Below are 23008 nucleotides of genomic sequence, written 5' to 3'. Positions count from 1 at the left end.
GTTGAATACTATGAAACGTTATGACAAATGCCTGGACAGAATGAACGGGAACCGGCAAAGCTTGCTAACCGAGTTGATTTTTTCCCTCTTACGATGACCTAAAAACCCGAAGCCACTTTGTTTTAAGTATTTACGAAGGGAAAAAGGCATCTTTGGAGCTGGTGTGTTTAATTGAAAAATGTGTAGTGGTCTGCTACTCGGCTACACTGATTGTCAGAATAATAATAATAATAATAATAATAATAATAATAATCAGTACAATGAAATATATGAAGTTCATATATTTTGAACTGCGGTATTAGATACGTATGATGCACGATCCTCGCAGTAGATAGCGCTATTTAAGCAATAGCGTAAAATCAGACCTGAAAAAAATCAGGCCTGTACGGTCAATTGGTAAGAGCGCTGCACTAGTATCGCAGAGGTCAGTGGTTCGAATCCCGTACAGGCCTGATTTTTTTCAGGTCTGATTTTCGCTATTGCTTAAATAGCGCTATCTACTGCGAGGATCGTGCATCATACGTAAATAATAATAATAATAATAATAATAATAATGATAATAACCGCCTCCCGGTTAGCTCAATTGGTAAAGCGCCGGACTGTTGTGCGGGAGGTCGTGAGTTCAAATCCGGCCGGACCAACACTCCAGGTCTTTAAATAATTGAGAAGAAAGCGCTGCCTTTATAATAATATCTGCAAATGGTTAGACTTCCTAGTCTTCTCGGATAGGGACGATAAATGAAGGTCCCGTCTGATAAAAAAAAATTTGTGGGACGTTAAAGAACCCACACACTGTTCGAAAAGAGAAGGGCACGGCGTAGTGCCCGGTGTTGTGGTCTATCTTTGTGTAGTGTCTATCAAATTGATGGGGGGTACTGCGCCTTTGAATATTGTATAGAAAGGGCGCAATATAAATAAGGAATTCATTCATTCATTAATAATAATAATAATAATAATAATAATAAAAAGTGTATACTGCAATAATAAAAAATAGTAATAATATTTAATATTTATATTGCGCATTTTCTATTAAAAATATGATCAAATGCACGTTACAAACATAACAATAAATACAAAATAAGAACCTATTTACTATCACTATGAAATCAAAGACGTAACCTATACTATTACAACTGGTTATAAGAAAAGTAATTTACAGAAAAATGAAATTATATAAAAATCTAAATGTAAACTAATTGTACGTATAAAATGCCTTGCTGAATAAAAATATATAAAAAAAATCGATTGCAGAGGCGAAATTGTGAGAAAGTATGACTGTCTATCGTTTCTGAGATTGAAGTCAATCAGTGATGTTCTAAGGAATTTAAAAAAACTGATATAGATAAAATCTTAAAGTTCAACTAAATAATTAATAATTTAATTTAACGTTCGCGCTTGTTGGATATGAGATAATTATAGCCAACGAGGCGCTACGCGCCTCGTTGGCTATCTATCATCTCATATCCAACGCGCGCTTGTGGAATAATTGTTAATTGGTATATATATACTAAAACAGTGGATAGCGTTGAGGGTGCGCTCTGATTGGCTAGTCAAACTCCGAATATCCTTTGCTATTTACCTCCGAGCAACTCGGGAAAAAATGGCGTCCCGGTTTGCATCCGTGACAAGCCAAGAAATCACTCAAATTAACAACGAAGCAGTCCCTGAAAACACAAAGAAAGCAACTAAATTTGCGAATGAGAAAGGTTTTGAGATAGAATAAATATATGAAAATCATATATTTTGAACTGCGGTATTTGATACGTATGATGGACGATCCTCGCAGTAGATAGCGCTATTTGAGCAATAGCGAAATTCAGACCTGAAAAAAATCAGGCCTGTACGGGACTCGAACCACTGACCTCTGCGATACTAGTGCAGCGCTCTAACCAATTGAGCTAACAAGCCAACTGAGAGCAGGCCGTTAAGTTGATTCGTAATGAACCCGTGAAAGGCCTGATTTTTTTCAGGTCTGAATTTCGCTATTCTTGGTTTTCACCCACGTGACCTATACCTTGACAACGGTTGCTACGCCGCCATATTGGTGTCGTATTATTCAAACATTTCGCGTGTTATCAAAGCTTTAGAAATATTCTTCATCATGGTTCATTGTATTATGGTTGATTGTTTTCATAATAGTGGAAAGACGAAAGGTATAGGGTTTTATAGCATTCCAGTTGTAGTCACTAACCAAGGAGAAAAAGCAGAAGAGCTAAGCAGAGAACGAAGAGAAAGATGGATCGCCGCTGTCACAGTGATATGTGTACCCCCGTGATATGTGTATCCCCGCACACATATCACTAGTGATATGTGTACCCCTGGTAGGGATACACAAAACACTGAAGCTTTGCACCCGGGCCTCTTAGAGCTTCAAAGAAAACATGGTGGCTACGAGGAACAAATTTTGTGGTTTTATATTTTAAAGTTTCCGATCCAAAATATAAACGGAAGAAGATCACAATGCAACTGAATAACAAGGTAAGAGGTGTTTTTATATTTCCAAAACCTTTAAAATAGTTACATGGATTTCAGTCGTTTCACCAGCATTTAATTTAAGTACCAACGATTAGTTCGCTCGAGCCACTGCTCGAAACTAGCGTTTGTCCTGTCGTTTGCGACAACTTAAAAGTGTGTTTGCGCAATAAGTTGTTTTGGTGGATTAAAGGTCTAGAACTTTACCGCGTTTGGAAACTATTTCGTGTTCACGTTCCGTAGTTCACATCAATCACTCACTATACATCAAAACCATTTGAATTCATTTTTAAACGGGGCTTCTATGTTGTTGATATTGTTTTTTTTTTTGTTTGTTTTTGTTTTGAAATCTGTACGGCCCTGGACAACCAAGTCCTTATCATGGTAACCGAAGTCTTGCTTTTCCAGTATTTGCCAGTATGGACAGCCTGGATATTTTTCTGCACTGTTTTTGTTGTGTCTAATAAGTGCTCATAAAAACAACAGGCCAACTAATTTGAACTACATGCGAAAGATCAGGTAATTTTATTGATAAGTCAACATGGCTGCATAGATTATGAAAATGATTGTTAACTGATAATATTAATCTACTAGTAAAGTGATATCCACTGCATGGTAAGCGATATCTACTTGCAATGTTTCAGTGTTCCTCAAATGTATATGTACTATCCAAAATAAATATTTCAGAGCAAACTTTTGTTCTACTTTATAAATGTCACATATTCTTGTAAAATAGCAGTAAAACTACAAAAAAACTTAACATTGTTTCAAAGCCTAATAATGCTGATTAATTTGTGAACAAGCCACCTGTAAATCAATGGGCAAACTCTAAAACTGGGTTTGTTACAGAAGTGAAACCTATCAGACAATGCAAAAAAATATCAACAAACTCCAAGAAGGGAAGTACCCTCTGGAAAAAGGCATTTATGGATAGGCTTGTTAACAATGACTAACAAATGGTGATTTTTTTTCTTTTTCAAATTGTGATACTTTTTAATGATTTATTCCATGGTATTGATTTCATCTGTAAACCTCTTGTATTTTATGTAGTTGACAATTAGCACAATGGCTTCATTGAATTACCATTGCCAAAATCATTTACTTTTCCTTTTTCTTGTACTAGTATTTTAGCCCGAGTTGACATTGAAGTGTTTTGGCCTGACATTTTGTTGAGTGGTGAGACTTTTTCAGTTTTAAGAGGTAGGGGGTTTAATAGTTTTCAGGGGGGTCATGCCAGAACAGTTGGTTTGAAAGTGGAGCCAACCAAATAAAAATGGTCAGTTTGGAGAGGAAGGGGTTTAACCCAAATAACTACTCTTAAGTGTCACACAATTATGGTAACAAGGGGTGGGGGCAGGGAAAAATTTTGATGAAAAGGGGAAGTCATCACATATTATAGTGACTATCTACCACCCCACCACATAAAAATTGACAGTCCCTAATCTTTTCAATAACCATTTGCCTTAAAAACTAGATGTCTGTATCTAAGCAATTTGGCAGTTATTGCACTTCCATTGAAACCTTTTATACTTGAAAACTTTGTCAGGAATTTTTTGGCAAGCTTGATGGAACCACTTCTTGCAATTGGTGCATTCTGCCATCTGGTCTTTGGTTGGATTGTATGGGAGGCGGCAGTCACAGTACACTGGCATGGCAACAGTCTCTTCATAACCAACGCTTGATTTTTCCTCAAAGGGGAATATGCCAATGTATCCATTTTTAAGGGAATCTAAGAGATGTGCCCTTATTGCCCGCCTGTTGAACTTAAGTGATGTGGGGTCCATATTATGGCAGAGTGCTGTGGCAAACGCAATCACAAAAACTCCACAGTCTGTCCCATTTGTTTGCTGGTCAACAGGAGGGACACAAATTTCAATGACATTGCTGTCTTGGTTGAAAAGAAGGGCACCAATCTGCTCTCTGGTGAATGGTGCAATTCCACTATAAAGACTGTCATAGAGTTTCACTTGGTTGTTGTGGCTGCATCCAATATTACTGACACAAACCCAGTGATTACCACCAGTGTGTAGCACTTGAATGAAGCTGTTCCGCATCACTGGAAACTGTTCTGCCTTCCCAATTGTTGGAGACAGCAGCCCCTCGATATAAGGAAATTGGCGATGCAACAGTTCTTGGGCCATTTGTATTTGATGGTCTGTAAGCATTGCATTTTTGCCAATTATGTCTACATCTTCTTGATTCAGTTTAAATGTAGGCCTTTGCATTTTAGCAATAGATGCTTCGTCCATCCTAGCCTGTTTCAAAAACTTAACTTCGTCTTCAGCTTCTTCGGCTCCTTGCATTTTTCTTTTCGGGGCCTTTTTCTTTTTCAAGAACTTTCCTTTACTTCTGTGTTGTATTTTTTGCAGGAATGCATCTGCCTCATGCTTTCCACCACTTTCTAGGAGATCCTCAGCCTGGTTGTGTGTAATTTGTAATTGCTGACAACATAGGGTAATTAGAGCCTCTGGTAAAAGTACCTCCATTAAGTACTTTTGACTGACCTTTGGGAAGTGCTTTGCTATTAGAGTTACCATGTGATATGTTTGATTTTCCTCAAAGTCCCCAAATGGCACATTGAACTTGAGATCTACCCTTTCGATCGTCTCTTTATCTTTGTCTGATAATATTCTTCCATGGAAAATTTCATGTCGCCAGCTTTCCTTGGTGCCACTGAGTACTTCTGAAAGGTGATCTTTGATTACTTTGTCAAAGCAGGAAGCAATGTCCCTCTTTGAAATGTTCTGTATTTTTTTGTTTGGTTCAAAGGGCTGGTATTTTGCCGGCTGCTGAGCCCCTGGCAGATTAGGTGGTTTTGGCTGCCTGGAAGGTGCTTGCTGATTAAGTGATGTTTGCTGTTTGGAAGGTGCTTGCTGATTAAATGATGTTTGTTGTTTGGAAGGTGCTGGCTGATTAAGTGATGTTTGCTGTTTGGAAGGTGCTAGCTGATCAAGTGATGTTTGCTGTTTGGAAGGTGCTAGCTGATTAAGTGATGTTTGCTGTTTGGAAGGTGCTGGCTGATTAAGTGATGTTGGCTGGCTGGAAGGTGCTAGCTGATTAGGTGATTTTTGCAGTTTTAAAGGTGCTGGCTGATGAGGTGATGTTTTCTGTTTGGAAGGTGCTAGCTGATTAAGTGATTTTTGCTGGTTTAAAGGTGCTGGCTGATGAGGTGATGTTTGCCGTTTGGAAGGTACTAGCTGATTAGGTGATTTTTGCTGGTTTAAAGGTGCTGGCTGATGAGGTGATGTTTGCTGTTTGGAAGGTGCTAGCTGATTAGGTGATGTTCGCTGGCTGGAAGGTGCTAGCTGATTAGGTGATGTTGGCTGGCTGGAAGGTGCTAGCTGATTAGGTGATGTTGGCTGGCTGGAAGGTGTAGGTTGATTTGGTTGTGTTGGCTGGCTGGAAGGTGCTGGCTGGTGATGTTCTTTTGGCTGCTTGGAAGGTGCTTGAAGTTTGGGGCACTTTGATCGCGGCATTGGTGTTGGCTGATTGGGTGGTACTTTTGGTTGGGGAACCTTTGTCCGTGGCATTGGTGTTGGCTGATTGGGTGGTACTTTTGGTTGGGGTACCTTTGTCCGTGGCATTGGTGTTGGCCGGTGGTGTGGTGCTGGCTGTTGGTGTGGTGTAGGCTGCTTGGATGGTGCTTGTTGGGATGACATTAACTGCTGTATTGTGGCCGTTTTGGTTGGCGATAGCTGCTGGGATTGTTTTGGCTGCTGCAATGGTGTTGCAGGCTGCATAGATGGTACTGGCTGCTGCGATGGCACCTGTTGTTGATGTTGGGGTGCTGTCGCTGAATGCTGAGAAGAACAGTGAGGATGCTGCAATGGTGGTTGTGCTGTCTGCTGAGCTGTGGATTGAACCCTGTACGCTTTGAGGTCTTTCATGTTCACTATCCTTCTTAGTTTCTCGCCACTTTTTCCACGTAACCTGCAGGTTCCCTTTTGTAAGTCAACCTCTTCTATGGTGTATGGGCCAGTCCACTGGTCTTCCATTTTGTGCCCCTTTTTTGTCTTTTGGAGCATATTGCGGCGTAGAACAGCATCACCCTTCTTCAGTGTGCAGTCGAAGCCTCCTTTTCTTTTTAAGAACTGCTTCTTTTGCTTTTCTTGTGCAGCTTCTATGTTTCCCTGCACTCTTGGGAAAAGTGCATCTCTTGTGGCTGTCATTTGTTGCACATGCTCCTGGAGGACATCCTCTGAGTTTAATTCCCTTGCCAGTTTTTCAATTTCGCTGGGGTCGTTATCGACGTGCTTTACATACTTTTGGACTTCAAGAGGCAAACGTGGATGCCTACCATACATTAAATAGAATGGGCTGAACTTGGCGGTGTTTGATCTGTTGGTGTTAATTGCAAAAAGAGCACCATCCGTGTACTCGTCCCAATCCCGATCGTGGTCATCCGCAATCTTCCTAAGGGTACTAAACAAAAGTGACAAGTGCAGTAAATGGCTTGAACCCAGGGGTAACATGTGAAAGTGGAGGCTAATCGTCCGGGTGAGTGTGGTCCTGAGAAGGACTGTTGTCGGTGGCAGTGACTGACGTTTCGACAACCTGTGCAGAAGTCATCATCAGAGTCAAGTGAATGATTGTTGTCGGTAGAATGTTCTTATTCCAGTTCGTGGAAAATGATTGGCACCAACCATTTTACACGAACTGGAATAAGAACATTAGGTAGGTAAGAACATTAGATGATGTATTACCTGCTCTTGTAATTCAGATAATATGTAATATTTAACATCTTTGCATTCGCTTCAGTCCGTAGTTTTAACACTGGAATCCCAAGCACATTACCGAATGGAAATAAACTTTGAAAGCACTAGCTTAGCTGAATGATATTTTAGGTAGCATGTCATGCCCTCTTTCATGTCACTGATAGGAGTTAAGAGTTGTTTTTAGACAGAAAATGATTGCAACGCTCACTTCTTTATTGACTGGTTTGATCTCTCATCTAGGCCATTAGACTCCGGATGATATGCTGACGCGATCCTCTGGTGGACACCAAATGTTGTCATGAAGCGCTCGCACACCTGCAACAGAGACAATGCAGCAACGTCATGCAAGCCGCTACACAGATGTCTGTCAAAGGTTTCCGTTGTATAAAACGCTGACCTACCTGGTTAACGAATTCTCTACCCTGGTCTGAAATGATGTGAGCTGGGGCTCCATGGCGACAATATGCTTTGTAAAGGCCCTTTGCTACGCTTACGGCACTCTTGTCTGGCAGAGGAATTGCCTCTACATACTTGCTAAAGTAATCCGTCATTGTCAGAAGATAGCGATTTCCTTGGGCAGAAACCTTGCCGGCATCTATTAAATCAATACCGACTAGGTACCAAACTTTAGAAACCACCTTCACGGGATGCAGCACGTCGTAACTTTTGCTTTCACTGGTATTACGTTGACACCGGTCACAATTTCGAATCTGTTTGTGTAAGAGAAGGCCACACTTAGAGAAGCATTGAGAGAACATAGAGAAGCCTCAGATTCTTTTATTACAACATCTATTGGAAGTAAAGAAAAGTCATTGTTTTATAAATATTTTACCATTATTGTTGTTAAATGCCTTTTATTATATGGCTGTGTCTCACAAGTACTGGGAACTACCGAATTCACAAATTTGACTGATTATTTCACATGGCTGATCTCGCTGAAAGAATCATGCTCTTTACTTGAGCCCGCTTTTTGCAAAACCGCGACTTTTCAGGCCTCTTTTTTTAAATAGAAATGTAAAACCTTGGAATTTTATCTGCAATCTAGCTTCTTATGACAAGTTGTCTCGTTTTAAGTTCGTTTAAAATTTTTTTACTAGTCACTTATTTAACTATACTTAGTAGAACTCTGATTTAACTTTGCTGGTCACCACTTATTATATTGACATGCCCTGCAAATGCTACCTCTGAGGTGCCATCGTTCTTAATTTTATTGATCTAATTAGTTATTGAGTTGATCTATCGCGATACATTAAATTTTATAGTTCCTTTTAGATGTTTGATTACATTTCAGGGTTGCACTTTGCATGGGTTACTTCTCCCGTTCGTCGATCTTATTATTTTTATTTAAATTTTATAGTTCCTTTTAGATTTATAATTACATTTCAGGGTTGCACTTTGCATGGGTTACTTCTCCCGTTCGCCGATCTTATTATTTTTATTTATTCTTATCAACTTTACATTGCAAATATCTACATAGTAAGACCAATAAACTTGACAGACTGATTTGAGTAAGTGCCAGCTTTAAAAAATCCAAAATAGTAATTGCCACTGAAACGCAAGTGTTAAGATGCATGAATTGTGATAGACCGTGATGGTATCAAATGTTACGCAACACCAATGCCTCTACGTGTATACATTTTATTAAACTCACCAATTCAACAGTATCCTTGTAGTAAGAGGGCCAGTAGTAGCGCTCCTTAATTTTTTGAATGGTGTTGTCCCGCCCGGCGTGGCCCGCAAAAGGTGAAGAGTGACACTCATCGAAAACCCTTGCCTTTTCCTCCTCTTGAATGACCATGCGGTTAAAGGTTAATCCATCGTTACCACGGTCGACGTAGAAAAGCGAGCCTGATTGTACATCAAACGTGAACTGTTTCGAAAGTCTCCGTAACACTCCTTTTTCACGCTTGCTTGCGCCCTCTGGATACTCTTTATCTCTCAAATAATGAACCAGATTTGAATATTTTGTGGCATCCATCTTAATAATTCTCGTAAGATGCGAATTTCCCGCGAAAGAAAGGTCTTAAATAGAAGTATACAAGGTCCAACTTCCTAATTTGGGCATTGTTTAATAGAGGAATTTCCGGTGGGTAGAAGCGTTGCGTGAGAACAGTTAAATCAACGTAGCATCTACGCCTAATGGAATAATTTGTTGTATTTAAGAAAGGGTTCCTGGTTCTATAAATATGCGCCCATGGGTGCGGAATTGATATATTGATTAGAAATTGTTTTTGGTGAAGTGTCTAGCCAAACAAAAGCGCTTACAGGCCAGGGATACCAATTTTACTGCGATCAACGTTCACTGATATGTGTATCCCAACATATCACAAACGTTTGCTTCCCACTGTGCCTATGAGTGCGATTTTGAAATATTTTATTGATTAGAAATTGCACTGGGCTAGAGAGGCCAGGATACACATATCACTACAATCACCGTCCAGTGATAAATATCAATAAACATCAGGGGATACACGTATCACAGAAAGCGATCGCAGTGATGTTAGATCACACTTCTATTAATTTTGACTCAATAATACACTACAAGCCATACTTAGCTAGTATTTTGCTGGACAGATAAAAGCGCTTGCTTTAGTAAGGGGATACACATACTGACTACGATTGCCGTGATATGTGTATCCAAAGTGTATCCACAAGATATAATGGGGATACACATATCACTGAACGGCGATCGCAGTGATATGTCTATCCCCCGAGTAACTCGCTGTTGTCTGTCAATTTGGAATCAATATATAAGCTTAGCTAGTAATTTGCTGGACAGACAAAAGCGCTTGCTTTACCAAGGGATACACATATTGACTGCGATTGCCGCGATATGCGTATCCACATTGTATCCCCAAGATGTATTGGGGATACACATATCACTGAACGGCGATAGCAGTGATATGTGTATCCCCTGACTAACTCGCTATCGTCTGTCAATTTGGAATCAATAATACACTTACTAGCCATATATAAGCTTAGCTAGTAATTTGCTGGACAGACAAAAGCGCTTGCTTTACCAAGGGATACACATATTGACTGCGATTGCCGCGATATGCGTATCCACATTGTATCCCCAAGATGTATTGGGGATACACATATCACTGAACGGCGATCACAGTGATATGTGTATCCCCTGACTAACTCGCTATCGTCTGTCAATTTGGAATCAATAACACACTTACTAGCCATATATAAGCTTAGCTAGTAATTTGCTGGACAGACAAAAGCGCTTCCTTTACCAAGGGATACACATGTTGACTGCGATTGCCGCGATATGCGTATCCACATTGTATCCCCAAGATGTATTGGGGATACACATATCACTGAACGGCGATCGCAGTGATATGTGTATCCTCTGACTAACTCGCTGTCGTCTGTCAATTTGGAATCAATAATACACTTACTAGCCATATATAAGCTTAGCTAGTAATTTGCTGGACAGACAAAAGCGCTTGCTTTACCAAGGGATACACATATTGACTGCGATTGCCGCGATATGCGTATCCACATTGTATCCCCAAGATGTATTGGGGATACACATATCACTGAACGGCGATCACAGTGATATGTGTATCCCCTGACTAACTCGCTATCGTCTGTCAATTTGGAATCAATAACACACTTACTAGCCATATATAAGCTTAGCTAGTAATTTGCTGGACAGACAAAAGCGCTTGCTTTACCAAGGGATACACATATTGACTGCGATTGCCGCGATATGCGTATCCACATTGTATCCCCAAGATGTATTGGGGATACACATATCACTGAACGGCGATCGCAGTGATATGTGTATCCCCTGACTAACTCGCTATCGTCTGTCAATTTGGAATCAATAATACACTTACTAGCCATATATAAGCTCAGCTAGTAATTTGCTAGAAAGACAACAGCGCTCGCTTTACCAAGGGATACACATATCACTTACTACGATGTCCGTGATATGCGTAACCCCGAGATATGTTGAGGATACACATATCACTGAACGAGAGATCTCAGTGATATACGTATCCCCTGGCTAGTGCGATGTCGTCTGTGTACTTTTTAAATTTGTCAGTGACACATATGATTGGGAATCAATAAAACTTGCTGTCAGTTGGTGAAATATTTCATGCACTTGCGTACTAGCCAGTAAAGGAGCTAGTAGCAAGTAATTTCAGTGCTAGACAGGCGACAAAGCCGATACGATTGCAGTCACCAGTGATATGTGTATCCCCAAGATATATTTTTGTTTACATGACAATTTCGATTCCTTTATATTTCCAATAGATTGTTTGATGTTTGCTACTGGTCCATAAGAACTGTCGGACTTGCGAGTCGTGCCTTTACAGTTCTGATTGTGGAAGATGGTTCAGTGAACGATTTGCGTCCATTAACACAAGTTAGCCGTAATTATTTATTTTTTGGAGGGGAGGGGGGTGGGGGATACACATATCACTGGCCGCCATCTTGGAGGGGGTACACATATCACTAGTGATATGTGTGCGGGGGTACACATATCACGGGGGTACACATATCACTGTGACACCGCCATTAGCCGCGACGACATCACTTCGAAGGATGTCCTCAGTAATGAAAGAGTCTGTGGACGACATTTCGTGTCAGGACAATCTGCAAAACCCTGGGATAAGTACAACGTCGACTGGGTTCCTACTTTGAATCTCGGGAAGACAAAATATCAACAGGAAAACCACGACATTAAAGAGGCAAGAGCTAAACGAGCGAAGGAACGCCGCAAAAGATCACTCGAGCGTCAAGAACGCGAGGCAGCTGAGAAACGAAAGAAAATCGATGTCAGTGGCCTTCCCGTCCGTGATGTGGATTTCAGTGATCCTAAAGAAGGATCATCCAAGGAAATTGATTCTTCTGAGGATATTTTTGATCACGATTGCGCATTTCAAGACCACACTTGCTCAACTCTCGTTGACAGTTCAACTCAAACCCAAGTTGATGTATCTGAAGTTATGACTCAAACCGAAGAGTTTGAATACCTTTTCAAAGAATCCTATAAGCCAATTGATCGAGATTTTTTTGATTCTGATGAAAAAGTTCGCTTTTATTCTGGACTGCCTTCAATGGATATCTTAATGACCGTCCTTGACTTTGTGTCACCCCACATCAAACGAAGAACCCAAAAACTTAGCCTTTTCCAGGAAATGATTATCGTGTTGATGAAACTGAGACTGAATATGCCTTATCAAGACTTAGCCTATCGTTTTCAAGTATCTGTGACAACAATATCAAGAATATTTTCATCATGGTTACCAGTGATGGATCAGCATTTGTCCCCACTAATTTACTGGCCTGAAAGACACCAGCTATGGAAGACAATGCCTCTTTGTTTCCAACAAGCCTTTGGAACCAAAGTCACTGTTGTTATTGACTGTTTTGAGATTTTTATGGATAAGCCTACAAACTTGTTAGCTCGAGCTCAGACATTTTCATCCTACAAGCATCACAATACTATCAAAGTACTGATTGGTATTTCTCCCCAAGGAGCTATTTCCTTTGTGTCAGAGGCATGGGGAGGACGTACCTCTGATAAGTTCTTGACAGAAAACTGTGGCATTCTTGAAAAACTTTTGCCAGGTGACATGGTTATGGCAGACCGGGGTTTCACAATCACAGAAAGTGTTGCTCTCAAACAGGCAAGACTTGTGATACCAGCCTACACGAAAGGGAGGGAACAGCTGGATCCTATTGATGTGGAAAAAACAAGAGCTCTAGCAAGTGTACGGATACATGTTGAGAGGGTGATTGGTTTGCTGCGTCGCAAGTATACTATTCTTCAAAGCACACTTCCCACTGATTTCTTGAACAATGACAATGGACAGGATGAAGTACCAATTATTGACAGAATTATTAAAGTATGTTCAGCCCTTGTAAACCTGTGTCCACCCATTGTACCATTTGATTAGCTCCATACTTCATACAGTACTATTATAGTCATATATTGTAGCTAATGAAATGATATGATTGGGTGGAGAATCTGTGTATAATTTAAGAAATATTATAACCCCATGAAAAGAGAGCAAGTGACTGGGAATGAGCACTGTGTAACATTAATAATTTAAGAAAATATACTTCCATTACAAGAAGGATCGACAACAATGACAACATTTTATTTGTGCTGTGTATATATATTTACAAAAATTATATGAATTAAACTATAAATTATGTTTTCAGGGGGCAGTAAGGACTGTTTATTGAGCACAGCTGCTTAAAATAGCTTGAGTTCATTATTCTTCTTGGATTTTTTTTTTTAATGACTGCTACTCTTGAGATTAGCATGAAACAACAAAACAACATTTTTAGTGTTAAATGTATTCAAAAATGTGGAAAAACTTTGATTTCACCAGCTCTCAAACATTGAAGTAAATGTGGTCTCATTCTTGGGATGTCAAACATAAAATCTGAAGGGTTGAGTTCAAACACAAGGCATGTTGCAAATGCTACAGCAAAAACGCCACAGTCACTGCCATTCATTTGTTGCTGCACTGGTACAACTTCAGTGCCAACAAAGTTATCTGGTAGCAGATCTTTAACTTGCTGCTCAACTTCATCATCAATAATGTCATTGTACAGACTGTCGTACAAATTAACACATCCTGATGTGCAACCAATAGAACTAATGCACACCCAATGTGAATTACCCGTATGTAAGATTTGAACAAAGTCACTGGTCATAATGTCAAAGTTCCTTACTCTTCCAAGAGTTGGTCTTTGAAAACCCTCAATGAGAGGATTTACTTTCTTGATGCATATTTGTGCTGCCTGTATTATTTTGCAATCCAACCAGCCATCAGGAGTTGAGATTATGTCCTAGTCATGCTCATCTAGATCTCCAAAAGATGCAATTCTGTTAGCTACACCTTTAGTCACACAGATTATTTCTAAGTCCTCATCACTTTCATATTCATCTCCAGTACAGTATTTATTTGACTCATTTTCATGTAGATCTTCAAAAGATTCAGAAGCTGTTCTGCTTTCAGTCACACAGGGTATTTCTATGTCCTTGTCACTTTCATATTCAGTTCCAGACACAACTGAAGCTGATGGATTATTGACAGTACATGTAGTAGTGGTGGTATAAGAAGAACATGTGGTAGGAATAGTTAATGAAGACTTGTCTGCAGGTTTTTTCTTCACTTTGCAATTTTTGCAGACCCAATATAGCTTGCTGTTATTGGGCATCCTCTTGTAGTTTAGACATTTCAGATGGAAAAATTTCCCACTCTGACATTGACTATGACATTTCAGCAGCTTTTCCCCTACAACAGGTTTAGCTTTGCAAACACAAATGGACTGTAATTTCATTGCTTCATCGAAATCAGGGTTCTTTTGATAATCAGGCTTGATCTTAGTAACTCTCTTGGCTTTCTTACATTCTGGAAGTAACTGGCAGCTTGGACAGTACCATACTTTGGGTAAGGGATCAGATATCCCTAAACATGAGAGGTGAAACTCAATGAATGGGCACTTGGGGTTTTGACAAGGCACTGTGCTTTCTTCTGGTTTGGGTTTTCTGCAGTAGCAAACAGGCTTTATATCACCTGCTGGTACAGGTGCAGCAATTTCATGCTTCCTGGTGTACCATCTTCCTAAGATTTCAGGTAGGATACAAGATCTCCACACTTTGGTGAGTTTTGGAAGAACTGATTCCCAGTGTGAAATGTCCTTGTAAATTCTCTCCAATAAAAACCTTGTTTGATTGTTATTGTCAAAAGAGCACACAACAAAGTCACAATACTGAGAGTCTGTGATAAACAACTGTTGCTGTACTTGAAAAAAGTACTGGTGATTTCTCTTGAGCTGTACCTTTCCATTGACGTTTTCAAGACATGAATTCTTCTTTTCCACATAACTTTCAAGGTCACAGTTTTCAATGTTGTAAGGGCATTTGACTTCTCCACAACCATTCCCACAGCATGAACATGATACCAAAAAATCTGGAGTAGCATTTATCCAGGGGTGCTGTTTATCCACTATCATACCACATTGTTCAACTTTCAGATCTCTGTGAGTCTCTAGCATAGTCTTGGTATAAGCATTCACTGCAGCACTCTCATTCTTACGGCCATGACTGATTGCTTTAGTAGTAACTTTGAACAGATCAGGATATGAGATGGACTTAATTAAGGATTGCGATGGCATAGCAGGGTTAGTATGAGCTACTGCCCAACTCAGAGATGCACCAATGCGCCCAGCTCTGTGCCTGAAAAATGCATTTCCTTTAGCCTGTTCCCTGGTGTCTTGCTCAATTAATTCTACCTGTGATTCTGAAATAGTCAGATCAATATTTTCACACTTTTCTAGGAGTTCTGGATATGACAAGTCAAAATTACATGGATCAAAAAGGTCAGAAATGGTTGGGATACTTCTACTTTTCATGATAAACTGTTCAGAATAGGGTTCAATCAAGCTTAAGGCAACAGGTTTGAACTTGCACTCATTTATTTTGGCAAGGAAATGTTTAAGCTCAGTTCCTCCAGATGTAACCCGTTCTGTCGAGACCTTAGCTTTCTTTGTAGTGCAAGGTGCTGATAAGGAAGGTGGAGAGTTTTCTGATAGTCCCTCAATACAGGCATCTAAGTTATCTTTCAACTTTTTCGCCGACTTGAAGTTGATATCTTTGACCCTAGCATAAGGACCTCACTCACATATGTCGGTAACAACCACGTGCACTTTACTTGCGTACATGCCAGCGTTTCATTAATTCTCGTTGAAGCTTCGATATGAAATAAAAGACTTGCAATATGTGAGCAAGTCTCAGCTAGTCCAGCTTTACAACCAAGGCAGTGGGCTGATAACACGGTTCCCTCCTTATTAGTAATAATCCAAACTGCAAATGGTCGCTCATTCATTCGTTGAGAATGTCTCACCTTTCCGATCACCACGAATTTTTCACCTATGACTTTGCCTTCAACACTGGAAATAAAACCCGACACCATCTGATTGTAGGCCTCCAAGCTTTTGAAAGCTTTGAACTGTTTCTTTGTGTAATAACTCGTATCGATAACCAAATAACACAGGAGATCTGTAGCTTCTATGGGTGGTAAACATTGTGGATCTAACTTTGCGTAGATCAATGTAGCGGGATCGATCCCCACGAGTGATATTTTTTCTAAATACCTTTGTTTAACATGTGGCTCTAGTCTTTTAACATAGTCGCTTAAAGGTATATTGCAAATATCTTCCTTTTTTTCTTCCTTTTTGATGTTTTCAGAAATTTTGTCCAAATCACGCGACATACTTTTAAAGAATCATGCACCAAAACACTGCATTTTGACATATGCTAATAAGCGTTTGCGACACCAATATGGCGGACGCCTAATTTGCATATGCTGTGACGTCACGTGAAAACCAAGAATTGCTCAAATAGCGCTATCTACTGCGAGGATCGTCCATCATACGTGAGAAAGGTTTTGTTTACAAATGCAAATTAATTTTGCGTAACCTCACTTGTTCACTTCCGCGTGTAAAATGTTGGAACCGTTGCTGGAATGTATGAATTAAAATCAATTTTTGGTGGTGTATATTATCTCACTGTTTTAGTATATAATAAAACAACTAACCACCCCCCACTTACCACCCCCACCCTATCTCACTCCCTCGGTTCACTGGGAAGCGCGTATCATAATGAATTTACCAACAATTTGCATAACCACTGACACCACCGCGGGAACAAGCTGAAATCCAATATGGCCGACAAAACAAAGATTAATTCTGTCTCCTTGGGAAATGGCGATCTGTAGGCTTTCAGCTTAATCGAAACGAATGAATTACACAATTTAAGGTAATCGGAAGCCTTAAGACATCATCTGCTGTTCACAATGGTTCTGTTCGCGATGATTACGCGTGTTTCAGATGGAATGCCTTTGTCGGCTTCCACCGACCTCGACATGCATTTTGAGCTTAAAGAAAGCAAGAAGCTCGGCAAAAGTTTAGCGAGGAAAGCCAATAAGTATCCTACTAGATGTGCCATGCAATGTGGAAAACATATGATATAGTAAGTTGCTAGTACGATGAATACATGTAAGTACTGTAAGAAAAGAACATGCATGTCGCCCAGCATAAGACGAGGAAAGTTGTGAATTCTTAATCGAAACGAATGAATTACACAATTTAAGGTAATCGGTAGCTTTAAGACATCATCTGCTGTTCACAATGGTTCTGTTAATCAGTTGACCATGATCAGGGTAGTAATTTGTAAAAAAACAGTATCATGGTTATCTGATGCTTTTTGGTTGAATTACGGAGACGTTTCTCTTTTTTGTGTTTGTTTTTTTAAATTTTAGCTGTTTAGAAATATAAGTTGAACACTGAGTGGCCGTCACATTCATAATCGTTATCATTTTTATGGAGCAACTACAAGCAGAATACAGGGTAACTGAGGTCCACCTTGTAGTCATGCTTTGAAGAACGAGGCAGACTACAAAGAGATGTTTTGTTACCCAATGAGATGTAAATAAAAAGCCCTGTATTCTGTAGTTTTTCCCGTTTTAATCGAATGGAACAAACCCAGGCTAATTGTAACAACAACAACAACAAGCTTTTATTTCATCTCTAATTTAAAATAGCGGTAGCAAAAAAAAAATGCCCATGTCTCTGAGAAAATAAATAAATAAATAAATAAAATGAAATAGAAATGGAGAATAAGATAAATACATAAGACACAATATATACAATTCAGTATTTGATACAATAGGATAAACATTTACAACCCTTTGCAGAATGTACAGCAGTCGGTGTCAAATTTGAAATTATGAATAACCAATTTAAAAGCTGCAATTGTTGGCAGTGACCTGGTCATGTGAGGGAGGGAGTTCCATAGTTTGCTACCATAGTAAGATAAAGAGTGCAAGCCATATGCAGTAGTATTGAGGTCATAGTTGTGTAGGTCATGGTTTTGTGTTCTTGAGGAGGATACTTTACTCTAAGAGTGCTCCTTTGTGTATTTACCTCCTATCTAGGATTATTTAGTATAGTTTCAGAGCTGAGCAAAGAGTTTCCAGCAATCTGATTGGTCGAGCGGTTACTTATATGACGCTATATAAACTGCTCCACGCGGTGATATAAAATGTTCAAATAAAATGTTAATAAATGTTAGTAAAATGTTATGATTTTAGAAATTTCTCTGTTGTTCAGCTCTGAAATTATACTAATTAACAATTATTCCCCTCAGGTTCGGTGAGGCGAATAATTGTTATTGTTGATTATTCAACAATATTCACCGAACCTGAGGCGAATAATTGTTAACTAGTATAATTTCAGAGCTGAGCAAAGAGTTTCCAGCAATCTGATTGGTCGAGCGGTTCCTTATATGACACTATATAAACCGCTCCACTCGGTTATATCAAATGTTCAAATAAAATCTTACTTAATAAATGTTAGTAAAATGTTATGATTTTAGAAATTTCTCTGTTGTTCAGCTCTGAAATTACATACTAAAATAATTATTCGCCTCAGGTTCAATGAATATTGTCGAATAATCCCTGAGACGAAGTCGAGGGGATTATTCAACAATATTCACCGAACCTGAGGCAAATAATTGTTAATTATAAATAGGCAGGAGGGAAATGTGATGGAGGGAAATGTGATGGAGGGTTACATGTGCCTTTTGTGGACTGACATTTTATATAATGATTATTAGCAATACTCATACTTGGTACTGTTAGCGAGTCAAAATACTTAAGCAGATTAACTGAACACAGAGAATTTTTCAATTGTATTTGAACACACTCCCTAAAAGTATCTGAAAAGGGGAATCAGCTTTTTTTTTTCATTCTACCTTAAATGTTTGCAACTACTGATTTTCAAATATCAAATCTTAATGTTGCAACACATGGGTATAAGGGTGATTTTTCATAAAATTGATTCCTGTTGTGTCAAAAAAGATACAATCGGTGCATTCCTTGAAAAAAAAAAAAAAAAAAACTGGAAATTTAGTACAGAAACCAACTTTTAGCTAGGGGGCTTGCTAGGTTAAGGTAATCTGTACATTAGGTTGCATGTACCTTACTATTTATATACAGTCCCCAGCTTCAGGTAAACCAGTGAAGAGTGGAGGGATGTTCAACATTAACCCTTTTCATTAGATCAGTATGCATATTCTCCAAACTGTTCTCTATACTTTTCCTAAGTTGCTGACAAGGAGAATTTGTTTATTAATCCAGAGCTTTTTTAGTTGGTGATCATTTCCTTGATTCTCATGACTTCAATTTGTGATTCAGGGGAGGTATTGTAAGGAGAAATTAGGTGCTGGTCATTCTTGGGGCTGAAAGGGTTCAGTACAGTGCTTAAATTGTAAAGTGAGGATCAAGGAAGTAGTCTCACTGGAAAAAATATAGGTCCATTAATTTGTAAATGAAAAGTTTTTTTAGTGCTGTTTATTTTTTTATATTTTAGCTTTGTGAAGGCTGTTGGGGTTTGTTTCTTGGCTGTCTGTGAAGGAACCTATCCTGCTGTTTTGGTTTTCTGTTTCCTTGAAGAGCTTCAGCGAGAGTTTGTGATGACATTTCAAAGTCAAGATGTTCAAAGAGCAAAGAGACCATATTCATTCATAGAATTTGGTGAGCGATATTCGCTAATTGATGAGAATTTTGTGAGTTGCAGTGTATAACATAATTATGATATGTTAATGTTTAAGAAGTATTCAGATAGAGCATGCCTTAAAACACCAGGCATCAGGTAATTATTAAACTTGAGAAGGACCAAAAGTACAGAAATTGGAATGATTAAAATCCTAAATTAATAATTTTAATCTGTTGTTGATAAGCCCTTACACCCTAACATCAGTGTGCATATTCTCCATACTGTTCTTTATACATTTCCTGAGAAGCTGACAAGGAGAATTTGTCAAACAATCAAGAGCTCCTTTAGTTGGTGATCACTTCCTTTATTCTCCTGACCTTTATGTGTGATTCAGGGGTGATATTGTAAGGAGAAATTACATGCTGGTCACTCTTAGGAGTCAAAGTGTTAAGAAATGAAGGATGCGACATTTATCGATCAAGTACTTAATTATGTTCTGAACAGGAATGTTCAGGTCACCTGAATTGCATATTGGGTTAAGAAATTACTATTAAATAAGTGAATGACTGAGTGACTATCCATTGTTAGTCTAAAGGCTGATAGTTTCTAAAGAAACTATTTGGGGCTGTGTCGGTGGGGATAACGAAATAATTTGAATATATCAACAAGGGTGAAATGGTAAATTGGCCACTGTTACGATTATGAAAGCTGACGTTTCAAGCGTCAGCCCTTCGTCGGAGCGAATAGGGGAATTGTGGGTTGTGTGTGCTTCTAAAGGCAGAAAAAGGAGCTATGTGATTGGTGGGAACATGGTAATGAGAAAAACACCATTATTAGACTAGTTTAGAGATCAGCTATTCAATCTATGAAAATATGTTTTTAGAAAATGATACATGCTTTCATGAAAATACCAAGTAGTACATGTACATGTAATAATCAATTGTAAGAGATTTGCCCTATCAGTAACATTATAATACTATGGATGAAAAATTGAAAGAAAACGTTTTTTTATTATTTTCACGACTTAGATTCCTTCATTCAGAAAACCAAGCAAAGATACAACAACACAAGAACATTGACATCAAGGCTTAATTTGAGTGAGATGAGTGAAAATTTGCACAACAATCCTCCATTCCAGATATCACACTCAGAGCTTGGACCAGAAAATAATGCAGATGTTAAAACTTACAAGACAGGAGGTAAAATCAATTTGAAGCGCACTTTTACAGTAGAACAACTAAACCCTTTAAACCTCTAAGATCTGATTGTTAATTAATTCTCCCCTCTCCTGTGTAGCTGCTACAGATTTTCTGTTAAACTGGTTAAGAAAATTTGGTGTGAGATCTGGGTAACAACTTCTACCTGATAAGTTTGAGTATTCTCATTACCTGTTTGCTGGATAATGTATGGGTATTAAAGGGGAGAATTTACATGTTGATCACTTCTGGGAGTTGAAGAGTGAAGACCGTGTAGTTTTTGTTAAATATGTATAATTAAAACACCTTTTCCCCACTACCCCCCTCCCCTCCCCCCTAAAAGAAGAGAATACAACAAAGACAAAGGCCAGCTGCCCACTGGCATTCATTTTTATTCATCACCAATATTTGAGCTAACCGCCTCCCAGTTAGCTCAATGGATAGAGCGCTGGACTGTTGTGCGGGAGGTCGAGGGTTCGAGCCCCGGCCGGACCAACACTCAAGGTCTTAAAATAACTGAGAAGAATATGCTTCCTCTCTGTAACATCAAGAAATGGTTAGATATTCTAGTCTTCTCGGATAGGGACGAATAAATGGAGGTCCCGTCTCCTGCAGGGTTTGGGGTAGGAGACGTTAATTTCCCACGCACGAGTATACTGTGTGATGGATGTCCTCCCCTGGGGTGGGTTGGGTGGGTGCTTACAGGGCCGTTCTGAAAACCACTTCTGTGAGAACGCACCCTGTCTAAAGATTATTATCTATCTATCTTATCTATCTAAAGGCTGATAGTTCGAAAGAAACTGTTTGGGGCTGCATTGGTGGGGTAACGAAATAATTTGGATATATCAAAGTTGAAATGGTAAATTGGCCACTGTAATGATTACAAAAGCTGATGTTTCGACTGTTAGCCCTTCGCTCCGACGAAGGGCTAACGCTCGAAACGTCAGCTTTTGTAATTGTTACGGTGGCCAATTTTACCATTTCAACTTTGTTGATATATCCAATATTTATTCTTTTTTTTTTTTTCGAGTTAGCAAAGGGTGTTTTAAATGAAGCAGCCTATGTAATTAATCTAAATACCAGTATTAACTGAATGCCAGTATTGGGGGAAAAATCTAAATACCAGTATTAACTGAATGCCAGTATTAACTGAATGCCAGTATTGGGGGAACCCTTTCCTCACCAGGATGAGGAGATCCTCGAGACCTTCAAAGTAACATGTACACATTTGCTTTACTAAACTAACCTATTGTATTAAGTTTTAATGGAACATCTGCTAACTGCTTTACTAGTCGGACATGTCTGTGTTGTGAAAACTTGTATCAGACAAAGTAGAAAGAAAAATATTGTTGTTAATGCAAGGTCGACATACATGACATGGATTAAAAACATCGGTCCATGAATTTTCTTTCAGGCCCAGCAAGACATCTTGAACCCTTGACATGGAAAAGTCTCACTGCCTGTGTTTTAGCAGGAATTTGTGGACTTCTGAACTTTCTTAGATGTTTGCCATTTTTAAATGTTATAGTACTTGATGATGAAGTGAGTAAATGATGCTTATTTTTTTGTTTCTCTGTGATCATAATAACCTCTCACAAACAGGATAACAGAGCTTTCAATTAGATCTGCTCACTGTCCACCTTGTGTTGCTTCCAAGAACTTGCAAGGTGTCTTTCTGTGTCTTCTGTAAAGGTTTTCTTTGAGAGATTTGTGCGTCCCCAGTCATGGTCAGAGCTAGCTATTCCTCAATTGTCAGTCACAATTGGTAAAAAAAGTTGATGAAATCTCTGAGATAGTGTGATGTTGTTAGCAACCTTAGGTTAGATAGACATGTAATTACACTGTAGGTATTTGGGATTTGTGAAAAGTTCACTCCATCACACCTTTTGTAGGTAGACTGTACTGCACTACATTGCAGCTCTTTTCAGGGGACAGTGTCAGGGCTAGAAAAACTACCTCAGTGATAGATGAGTCCTATTAATGAAGGAAATAAAATAAAAGGTTTTATTTAGCCTCCAATAAGGGAACATGGCAGGGGGGAGGGGGGAATAAAAATTTCCTCAAGGTAGCATTGTATTTCCAACAGAG

At 39.1% G+C, this 23008-nt stretch overlaps 3 protein-coding genes and 1 pseudogene across 17 annotated transcripts in view; 2 read left to right on the top strand and 2 right to left on the bottom strand.

Moving 5' to 3' along the window:
• Nucleotides 1–1958: 1958 nt before the first annotated feature.
• On the top strand, nt 1959–13288 carry LOC148718479 (uncharacterized). Of its 15 annotated transcripts, XR_015993665.1 has the most exons (6): nt 2286–2478; nt 2846–2991; nt 3596–3648; nt 4019–4625; nt 4842–6969; nt 7428–8690. XR_015993665.1 is itself a non-coding variant. In XM_088740216.1 (3 exons), exons 1-3 carry the CDS (start codon nt 2102–2104, stop codon nt 13106–13108), a joined length of 1533 nt encoding a protein of 510 aa, XP_088596342.1. In that variant the 5' UTR covers nt 1959–2101; the 3' UTR covers nt 13109–13288. The 15 variants fall into 15 exon arrangements, 1 of the variants encoding a protein (XP_088596342.1); XR_015993668.1 differs by having other exon boundaries at nt 2881–2991; nt 4019–6969; XR_015993659.1 differs by having other exon boundaries at nt 2287–2478; nt 4019–6969.
• LOC148718480 (uncharacterized) lies at nt 2975–9165 on the bottom strand. The gene is made up of 4 exons (XM_088741480.1): nt 8839–9165; nt 7719–7897; nt 7396–7551; nt 2975–6894 (listed from the first exon to the last, which is right to left on the bottom strand). The coding sequence occupies exons 1-4, from the start codon at nt 9163–9165 to the stop codon at nt 3957–3959; spliced, it is 3600 nt and encodes a 1199-aa protein (XP_088597606.1). The 3' UTR covers nt 2975–3956.
• Nucleotides 13289–13403: 115 nt separating the features above from the next.
• On the bottom strand, nt 13404–16506 carry LOC148718478 (uncharacterized; annotated as a pseudogene).
• A 373-nt stretch (nt 16507–16879) lies between these two features.
• The window catches only part of LOC111325969 (vesicle-trafficking protein SEC22a-like), a 9121-nt gene continuing 2992 nt past the window's right edge, over nt 16880–23008 (top strand). The window contains exons 1-4 of the mRNA XM_088740214.1: nt 16880–17199; nt 19599–19762; nt 20753–20923; nt 22335–22462. Coding sequence (XP_088596340.1) covers nt 17024–17199; nt 19599–19762; nt 20753–20923; nt 22335–22462 — 639 coding nt within the window. The 5' untranslated portion in view covers nt 16880–17023. The remainder of the gene's footprint in view (nt 17200–19598; nt 19763–20752; nt 20924–22334; nt 22463–23008) is intronic.

The sequence above is a fragment of the Stylophora pistillata genome, chromosome 12 (genome assembly GCF_964205215.1).
Source record: "Stylophora pistillata chromosome 12, jaStyPist1.2, whole genome shotgun sequence".
In the NCBI taxonomy this organism is placed as follows: Eukaryota; Metazoa; Cnidaria; class Anthozoa; order Scleractinia; family Pocilloporidae; genus Stylophora; species Stylophora pistillata.
The sequence above is the reverse complement of the archived record's forward strand: the minus strand, read 5'-3'. Positions and strand labels throughout refer to the sequence as shown.